General features: G+C 36.6%; 2 protein-coding genes across 6 annotated transcripts in view; both read right to left on the reverse strand.

Annotated features, from left to right (window-relative positions):
* Positions 1-4,644, reverse strand: part of LOC110025759 (uncharacterized membrane protein YuiD) — a 7,463-nt gene extending 2,819 nt beyond the window's left edge. Inside the window, exon 1 of one of the 2 annotated variants that reach the window (XM_020726404.1) lies at positions 3,926-4,644. In XM_020726404.1, the coding sequence (XP_020582063.1) occupies positions 3,926-4,579 (654 nt within the window). In that variant the 5' untranslated portion in view covers positions 4,580-4,644. Of the gene's footprint in view, positions 1-3,894 lie in introns of both variants that reach the window. The other variant, XM_020726405.1, reaches the window with a different exon arrangement.
* A 1,337-nt stretch (positions 4,645-5,981) lies between these two features.
* On the reverse strand, positions 5,982-9,479 carry LOC110025758 (pentatricopeptide repeat-containing protein At3g49240-like). 4 transcript variants are annotated; one of them, XM_020726400.1, is made up of 2 exons: positions 7,669-9,479; positions 5,982-6,485 (listed from the first exon to the last, which is right to left on the reverse strand). In XM_020726400.1, the coding sequence occupies exon 1, from the start codon at positions 8,992-8,994 to the stop codon at positions 7,672-7,674; it is 1,323 nt and encodes a 440-aa protein (XP_020582059.1). In that variant the 5' UTR covers positions 8,995-9,479; the 3' UTR covers positions 5,982-6,485; positions 7,669-7,671. The 4 variants fall into 4 exon arrangements, with proteins under 4 accessions (XP_020582059.1, XP_020582062.1, XP_020582061.1 ...); XM_020726403.1 differs by lacking the exon at positions 5,982-6,485 and having other exon boundaries at positions 6,778-8,926; positions 9,025-9,090; XM_020726402.1 differs by lacking the exon at positions 5,982-6,485 and having other exon boundaries at positions 6,778-8,926; positions 8,988-9,060.
* Between the last annotated feature and the right edge of the window lie 513 nt (positions 9,480-9,992).

Genomic DNA, 9,992 nt, shown 5'->3' on the forward strand with positions numbered 1-9,992 from the left:
AAATATATATATATATATATATATATAATTGATTAGTAGTATTTCGAGCCGAACACGAACTAACAAATCTTTATTCGTGTTCGGATAATTTCGAGCCGAACACGAACGAACAAATCTTTATTCATGTTCGGCTAGTTAACTTAGCGTGAACACGAGCTTTTTAACGAGTCGAACACAAGCTTCTTAACGAGACGAACACGAGCTGTTTGCGAACAACGAGCCGTTTTGGCAGCACTATTAACGACAGCGACATAGCTATGAAAGATAATTTTACAAGTGTCTAAGTAAAAGAATAGAGAACTGTGAATTATTGATGTGGGTAGATTGATTCGAGGATTCCACCACCGATAGTGATTAGGCATGGAGAGCATCGTTAGAGAACGGATTATCTCATGGAATTAATCAACTACATTTTAAAAATAATATTACTATTATTCATAGTTATTTTAATCAATTTTTTTTAAACTTTGTTCGTTGTGTTACTGTTATGTGAGATGTCTGTTTTTATTTTGTAACATTTAAACTGGCTATTTGTTTTTAAGTATGAAATGTGTTAGCATAATTGATTATGTTATAAACAACATTATACTACATGGGCATAAAGATCATTTGTTCAGAAACAGCAACAGCACATCTACTGCAAAATTGCAAAAAATAAACAGATAACCAACTTCTCTGCAACGGCTTCTGCACAGCAACTTCCTGACATAGCTATTACGCAGCAGCGTTTTAATAAGCTACAGCGGCCCTAAACATACATGTAAAAGTATTTGGCCATATAGGTCGTAATCAGAGGCTGCAATAGCATTAATGATTGGACCTCTTCGCTCAGAATGGTAATTTATTTTAATACTAGACACTGATTTATCAATAAATGGTGTTAAGAAAGATACAGGTGTTAGGCAAAATTGTCATATTCTCAATGCGATAATCGTAAGCAAAAGTTATCGGTGATCGATGTTGGGCAACAACAGGTAATGACGACCAATGGTAGTAAATAGAGGTCAGAACTATGGAGACTGGAAATTATTGTCGGGTCTCAATATGTCATTATATGTTACGGCCGCATTTGGGATACAACATTAGCAATTAAAGGTTGCCGACAATGACTAGTAAGGGCAGCTGGCAATGGTGGACAACGGCCTACGAGAAGTGGTCGGTAGTTCTGGAGAGCAAAAGTTATCGTTGGGTCTTTAATACGGCATTATACATTATGAACGTATTTTAGATGCGACGTTAGCAAGCAAGGTTACCGACAACTGCGTGCAGGTGCGACCAACGTGGTCGATAATGGCCTACGAGAGGTGATCGACAACTACGGAGGCCAATAGTTATCACTAGGCATTCAATCCAAAATAGGCTCTAAAATTTCTTTTGTTCCACCCCCCCTTATTTGAAGAAAGAGAGTCTATTTATACCCTCTAGAGTAGAAGAATTTTAGTATTTTGGCAAATAACTTTCTCAACTACCTAATCGAACGACTAATATTAATTCCTTTTGATCATAGAAGATTTTTTTTAAAATGAGCTTGGGCTCGTTGGATTTCTCTTATCGAGAAGCTAAATTTGACAATAAATATGTCAAATTTGGAGTTCATTTGACCATTCAATTGATGATCCAAAATGTTCAAAAGTGTTTTAATGGCTTGATCTATGTTTCGATTGGACTTGGATCGAAACAATTTTAGTATCATCGGGTTCGTCCTGTTGAAACGTTCAATTTGATTTAAAACTTGCTAAAATCAGGGGAATAGATAACCTTGACTTTGAATCTGGAAGTTTTCTTGTTAAAAAATACCTCGAGATTCATGTGAGATAATAAAAATTTATTGATAACACATCAATAATTAATATTAAATTATTATTAAGAATTTATGTTTAAGAAGCAAAATTTTTAATATAATATAAGATATTAAAGAATTTAGAAAAAAATTTAGGGGCAGCACTCGTACCCCATGATTACACCTCCGGAGATATACAACAAATTGGTTTTCACATATAGAAGCCAACAAGGTAAAAGAAACTCAAATTAACATTTTCATATAAAAAAATGTGTTTATTAAAAGGTAGTAAAAGGAAGGCCAGAACAATAATCACTAAAATATTTAGTAATTTCAATAAAATCTCCAATAGGTGACATGTGCTTTATAAGGAGCATATATATTGAGATTTGAGAAAAACTGAACTAGGTTCTGTGGACGCATCTTGTTGTATGTTTTTTGTTGATGATATTCTTCTTGTAGATAAGTCGAGAGAGAGAGAGATAGTTCGGGTAAAACTTGAACTATGGAGGTTAACTTTAGAGTCTAAAACCTTTCATTTGAGTATGTCTAAAACAAAGTATATAGAATGTAATTTTAGTAGTAATAGTAGTTCTAGTGGCAGAATTATAACAATAAGTGGTCAAATCATTAAAAGGAGTAAACATTCTAGATATCACGAGTCTATCGTTCAATAAGTCTATTGTTCAATATGATGGTGATATAGATGGAGATGTTATTAGTAGAATTAAGTTAGATTGTTGAAGTGGATAAATGCATTGGACATATTTTGTGAAAGAAAAGTGGTGCATAATACTTAAAGGATAACTTTATAAGATGGTGGCAACAAATGCAATGCTTTATGGCGCAAAATGTTAGTATGTAAAAGAGAAGCATAAAATTAATAAGTGTTGTTGAAATGAAAATGCTCATGTGAAACGGATATATCTATGAAATGTTTGGAGTAGCTCTAGTAGAAGACAAGACTAGATAGAGTAGCCTTGGATGGTTTGGTAAAATTAAACGTCGACCATCTGATGACCCATAGGAGAGTCGATGTTTTAGATTTGACTTATGTTAAAATAGGTAGAGGTAGAGCTAAAAAAAAAGGTTTGTCGTATAAAAAATGATCATAATTTATTAGAATTAAATGAAACTACGACACTTAATAGGACACAATGGAGAAAAAGGATTCATAGAGCCGACCCCACTTAGCAGGATAAAGGCTTGTTATTATTGTTTTCCTAAAGAATAAAACTCAAAGATAACGACCATTTTTTAAGCAAGAGTTTCAAAAACTTATTTTATTGACCAAATCCACAAATCTCATGTAGCACAAGCAAAAAAAAAATAACTTCTAAGGAAAAAGACGAAGAAGAAGAAGACGCTGCAAAAACAGGAAAAAAAAATTTATTGCACAAAAAGTGACGAGTTTCTATCGAAAGAAATGTATCTATTTCATGGAATGAAAAAGATAGAATTGCTTTACAAACCTGATGGCATGAAAAAATGACAAGTAAGCGTCACCATAAGTTCAAGGATAAGAAAAATAATTCTATATTCATTAAAGAAAAAATAAAATCAAAATTTGCATCAGATAAAGCTAAAGGATTGACAAAGATCAGCCATGGCCTAATTGTAACAAGTCTGGTCACTATCAATTAAACACAAATGTGCTACTAACTTCAGCGAAGTAAACAAACAATATCAATAAGACAAATGAAATCTTAACTTAAGTGGTTAGCAATCAAACTACAGTTAACAATCAATTCATTATTTGAATTAATGACACTGTAAATGGTGGATCCAAAACTTTGATTTAGATGGGGCTAATTCGTATAAAATATAAAAACTTAACATCCAAACTGCATTATACATATCATATAAGACAACATCAATTTAAAGGAAGATTTGCATACATACCACTTTTTATGTTTCTGACATTTTAGAAGTTAAAATTGTGGTGTTTTTGACATGATATAAAAGATTTGAGTGTCATAAATGCAAAAGGTAAATTTTAGGTCTTAGATGTGTAAATGCATAGGAATTGTGCAGTACTTATGTAATATGCCCGTAAATTAACTGAGCCAACATGAAGGATAATGAAAAAAACAGTGATCGCAATTTCAGTATACCATAAACAAAGGAAGAATGAAAAGCGCAGACCTGAGCCTGCATCCCTGCATGTCGCCGGACACCAATGGCATCATACATCACAATAAGACTAAACCCTAGGCAAACAGCAAAAAGCGAATCGCCGACCCCATGGCAAAAGGCTACTGAAGCCGTAAGCGCCATACATAAAGCAGAATGAGAGGAGGGCATGCCTCCACAGCTGAAAAGAATTCCCATATCCAACCTCCTATCCACGAAGAAATTCAAAGCCACCTTCATGGTCTGAGCAAGCACCCACGCCAAAAGACCAGAGACGAACGTCGGATTACCAGCCAACGTGCACAGGAAAGGGGATAGAGTAGTGCTCATCAGCAGCGTGCTGATGCCGCCGCCGCACGCATAGTCCCCGCCGTAGTGATCGTCGGTGGAAACGCCGCCACGGAGGCAAGATCGGACGAAGGATTGGAGGAAGGGAAGTGGGAGTGAAATGGGGTATAGATGATAGAAATCGGGTGGGAAATCTAGGACAGTATGTGGGGAGGGTTTGGGGAATGCGCCGATGTGGAGTGACAGAGGTTGGGATTTGGCTGTGGAGTGGGAATCGGAGGAGGTAGTGAAGGCGGGTGATTTGGTTTTAGGGCTTTTAAGAAGAGATGAGATGGGAATCGGAATCCAATAGAAGGATTGCAGAGTGGAGGCCGCCATGGCCACACTGCAGCGATCGCCTGCGAGAGTGAAGACCTGGAGCGAAAGCGCAGAGAGTGAGGGAGAAATGCACATTTACTAATTATATAAATGTTAATTGTAAAGGGGGATTTACATACATACCACCCAATTTCTATGTAATTATTTTATTACATTTAAAATTTCAATTTTGATATTATATAGGAAGTGAAATACACATTTTCATATACTCATAAGTAAAGTGTCATGCAAGGAAAAATTGAAATTTAGATTACATATGAAAATACATAGGAATTGGGTGGTAAGTATGTAAATCTTCCAATCTAAAAAACTAATTAAAGTGGGTTTGGGGCAGCTTGTACGTTTCAGGATAAGTTGCTTATCCTGAAACGCGGTCAGAGAGCGAGCTGCGGGGTTCGGCCCGCGGCCTGCGTTTAGTGTAAAAGCCCAAATGTGGTTTCGGATAAACTGACGAAAAGCGCAAATCAAATGGTATGATGGCGTTTTGAAAACGCTGCCCGCACTTATAATTGATTGAATGGACATCTATAAAATAATGAGACAATCGCATGTATATTTTGAATTTTTATTCACAGAATTTCTTTTTTTTTTTAACGCTGGAAGCCTATAACTCACTCCCGCCTTAATTTTTTAAAATTGTTCACTCATAGATCAAAATTCATATCATGTGTTAGTTTTGTAATTATTTATTTGTTTGTTTATTTTTATGAACATATTTATATATTGCATCATAAATAATTTGTTTAAAATATAATAATATATTAATTGAAAAATAGTTAATTAAAAATTTCATCAGAATACTCTGAGACAAATTATATGAAGATATATTTAAATGTTATTAAATTTGCTTTGAATTATTATAATATATATAAACTTATATTAATCTTGAAACAAATTCTATTATTTTTAAATGCATTTTAATACAATTTGCATCAATCGTGATTCAATTTGCTTCTTTAGTAATACTGTATGCCGTTGTTTTAATTTTTATTTATTGTAAATATAATATAAAATTTATGTTTATTATTTAAAATATATAAAAATTAAAAATATAGATTGATTTTTTAAAAAATTATTTGAACTTTATTAACCTAAATAACATTAAAAAAATCATGTTAATATAATAAAATTTATAAATCTAAATGGATGAAATTTGCATCCGCATCACACAATTTTTTGTATATACATATTTAACACACAATTTTGATATTTCTTTACATAATATCCAACTTTTCAATTAAATTAATAAAATCAACATTATTAACTTTTATATATCTATATATATATATATATATATATAACTTAGGATTTGTTTGGGGATGATGCAGTTGTTCGAAGAAAAAACTGTGAAGTTACTGCAAAAGAAACACTGTTCGAGAAACTATGATAACTTGGTTTTTTCTTTTTTTTCAAATCCCTCAAAACATCAATGAATTTGTCATAATATTCATAGAGTAGTTCATAGCAAACCAGTTCATAGAAAACAGAAAGATCGTCAAATATTCATCTCACTTATTGGGAGTTTGCTAGAATGAGGGGGAATCCCTCAAAGAATACTTCCGCAAGTTCTCCATTGAAGCCCACCGGATTCCAGGAGTAGATATAAAATTATTGAGAAGAGTCTTTCTTAAGAGGGCTCTGTCCAGAAACTTTCTATTCATCAGTGATGCGGGAGACGGTTCACCCTTATATCGATCTTGTCAATCGTATCGAAGCTCAAATCTTTCTTGATGATGTCATCAGTATACACAAGGAACAATTCGAGTAATAAGGGGCGGTCATCTCACTTAGCCATGTCAGGTTAAAAATGATAACTTTTCCACCAAAATTTCTTGAGAAAGCTGGCAAAAAGTTATTTCCTCAAATGCCTCGATAGTATGGTCCAGATCGCACCGCACTGCTACATCTACCAACCCAAAAAAAATTCAAAAATTGCAGCTTTCAGGCATCCACCGACTTTAGCTAGAATCATGTTATAAAATTCAGCTTTTCCACCAAAACTTTTTGAGAATGCAGACAAAAAATAGTTTTTATGATCCACATTCAAATGCAATCAAAAAGCTCATGACAGAGATGAAGAAGCCCCAATAGGAACTTGACAAAGAAGGCAACAAAACTCGCAGCGTTCGAAGAAGAATTTGTGTAGGCAACGAGATTCGCAACGTTTGAACAAAAGTGATCCTAAATCGAGCCTAAAATTTTAGGTTCCATTCAAATCTTGTGTAGGAAGACTGGGTTCAAAGCTTGGAACAGGTAGCATGATGTAACAATGCAGTGAAGCAAGGTAAGAATTGGTAGCAAAGAAGATGATGCCCATGGGTATAATCAATGATGAAAGTAATAAGGAAACTTTACATTCATATAGATCAATTCTTATGCATTTATATATATAACACCTAAACTTAAATTTTTACATACATGCCACTGACCTAGCATGAAAAATATATATTTCATATTTGTCAAGTTAAAATGATGGGTTTTTTATGTGAAGATCAGATTAAGGGCCTAAGACACTACAGCAATCGGCTATTTTGTCCAATGATTACCAATTCCTGTGTAATTACATATTTAACACCTAAACATTGATTTTTATACTAATACCATCCAAATGTTTTATATCACATCAAATATATCACTATTTTAATATTTAAAAAGTGAAATTCGCCTTCTCATGCACAGTAAAGGTGGTATATGAGTAAAAATTGAAGTTCAGGTGGTGTTAGATATGTAATTACATAGGAATTGAGTAGTATGCATGTAAAATTCTCCCCTTTTGTAACACAATAAGTTGCTTTAAAGACGAATTAAAGCAGGTTAGGAAATATTTTCACTAATATATATGATATTTTACAGTTATATTTATCTATGGAAATTCTAGGCAATTTCGCTCGTTACACTCACATAATTATCTCATTATAATGCTGTGTTTAACAAAATGATTTTGACAATGAAGCTGAAACCTTAGCGAAAAAATTCAACAGCACCAGGATGCTAACCTACATCTGCAATAAGATCTTAAATTATCAACACAAACAGACAATTACTGTGAAATAAAGTTCATTTAAAAGTGTGATTCATGTCAAGCTTACCTGCTAAGCAATCCCTCCACCTTCATTTTTCACATCTGCTGAACTGTTCTCAAGAATCACCTCATTCAATGATCCATCGCCTGCAGAACCAGAGTCTCCAACCTTCTCTTCAGCTGCAACAGAAACAGTTGCAGGAGACTCCTCTTCCTTGTTATCAGTCAACTTCTTTCTTCCCAACACTGCTTCAATGGCTGCAGCACTTGCTCTGGCAGCAGCAGCCTCTTTAGCAGCTTTCTCTGCCTTCTTCCTCTCCTCTTCTTCCCTCGCAAGAGCCTCAGCTTTCGCCTTCTCCTCCGCAGCCCGGGCTGCAGCCTCAGCTTTCTCCCTCTCAACTTCTTCGAGTAGCTTCGAGAAATCCTCCTCTCTTGATTCCCTCCTTAATGCCTCCAACACAAGCTCCTTCATTTCTTCACTCAGACTAACTCCTTCATCCATCAACAAATCCTTCAATGCCTTCAGTGCATCATCAAGTCTTGCCACATTGCAAAAGGACTGCACCAACATCTCATAACTCTTCACATTTGGCTTTATCTCCCTCTCCAACATAAGATCCAGAAATACTCGTGCGTCATCAAGCCTTTGAATGTCTGCCAGTCCACCGATAACCTTATCATACGCATTAGCATTTGGCCTCAAACCAGATTCCCCCATCTTGTTAAAGTAATCCACTGCATCATCAGGCCTTCCAGCTCCAAAACAGGATTCTACCAGCAAAACATAAGTGTATTCATCAGGACTGAATCCCCTCTCACCCATCTCCTTGTAAAGTTCTTCAGCCTCTGCAACCAAACCGTTCTTCCCAAGGTGATGAATCAAGTTGTTATAGGACAAAACATCTGGATTGCACTTCTTCTCCCCCATCCTCCTTTTGAAAACTTGTATTGCCTCCTCAAACCGTCTAGCTAAGCAAAAACCATCTATCATCACGTTAAAACTTCCCAAATTCACTGTCTTCCTCCTTGGGGGATCATGTTCTCTCAGCATCCTTTCAAACAATCCAATGGCAGCATCCAATTGCCCGTTCTTCGCCAATGCATCCATAACCATATTATAGCTCACGGGGCCAAACCTGACTTTCGAACCTTCTCCAAGAACTCGTTCAAACAAATCCATGGCATCTTTCACCATCCCCTTCATGAAATACCCCTTCATTAGATTTCCATACACAATGCCATCATATATACTATCTCCACCAGCCACAGAAAGCTTCTCCTTCAGTTCCTCGTACAATTCAATAACGCGATCCGGTTCATCGTTCCTAACAAAACCAGTCATGAGATGATTATAAACAATGGCATCCGGCGGGCAGTGGCCCTTACCAAGCATGTCATTCTTGAGATCCACGGCCTGATCTACCTTGTTGTTGTCAATGAGGCCCTTGACGAGAATCCGATAGGTGGTAGGCGAGGGGTTCACTGGGGAATCTTCTTTGACAATGAGTCGGTAGTGCTCCAGTGCAGTATCGGTTTTGCGGCAGTCGCAGTAGGCCTGGAGGAGAAGGTTGTGGGTGATGACCGTGGGGGCGACGCTGGCCTGGGTGATGAAACGGTGGAGTGTGAGCAGGTCGGAGTAGCGGCATTGACGGAGGAGAGCAGCTAGTACGGCGTTGCAGGTGAAGATCGTGGGGCGGCAGTTGGAGTAGATGGAGTGACGGACGAGAAGGGAGGCCTCGTCGAGATCGTTCTCGCGGATTAGGGTTAAGATGCGGTTATGGAGATTGAGACGGTTGCCTGCAAGGGAAGTGACGGGTTCAGGGAGCTTGGGGGCATTAGGGTTAGGGTTCTTAGAGGAAGGAGGGCGGCGGGGGGCGGCTTAAGGTAGGGTTTGCTGAGAGCCATGGCAGGATTAGGGCTGGAGAGGTTGATGAATGGGGATTTTGTGAAAGGTAGCCGACATTATTATTATGCAAAATTTTAAAGAGAATTTAAAAAAAAAAATTATTATTATTTTAATTGGATTGGCTTAAAAATAAATTCTTTGAAGTAGATTAAATGGTAACCCCACATGACACATGATGATTATGGTTTTACGTGGATCCACATGGGTAAAAGTGTTGTGTGGCGTGGCAATTTCATTTGATTAAAAAAGATCGAAGATTCATCCATCAAAGCCCTTTCGTGCCCTAAGTTGTCTTTCCCCCTCATGAGCGAGCACTTCCAATTTCTCCATCGAAGCATCATCGAAGCAACCGGCATCGAAGGACCTCCATCAAAGCACCGACGACGAAACTATTTGAAGCCTTTCACGAGCTATTCAAAGCACCTCCGTTGAGCTCCCAATGTTTTTTTTTTATTGCGAAGACACCTATAACAACTTTGGATGCT

The sequence above is a fragment of the Phalaenopsis equestris genome, unplaced genomic scaffold (genome assembly GCF_001263595.1).
Source record: "Phalaenopsis equestris unplaced genomic scaffold, ASM126359v1 Scaffold000329, whole genome shotgun sequence".
Lineage (NCBI taxonomy): Eukaryota > Viridiplantae > Streptophyta > Magnoliopsida > Asparagales > Orchidaceae > Phalaenopsis > Phalaenopsis equestris.

Coding starts and splice junctions, on each gene's coding strand:
- LOC110025758 (XM_020726400.1), bottom strand. CDS start 8,994: ATGCTTGGTAAGGGCCACTGCCCGCCGGATGCCATTGTTTATAATCAT.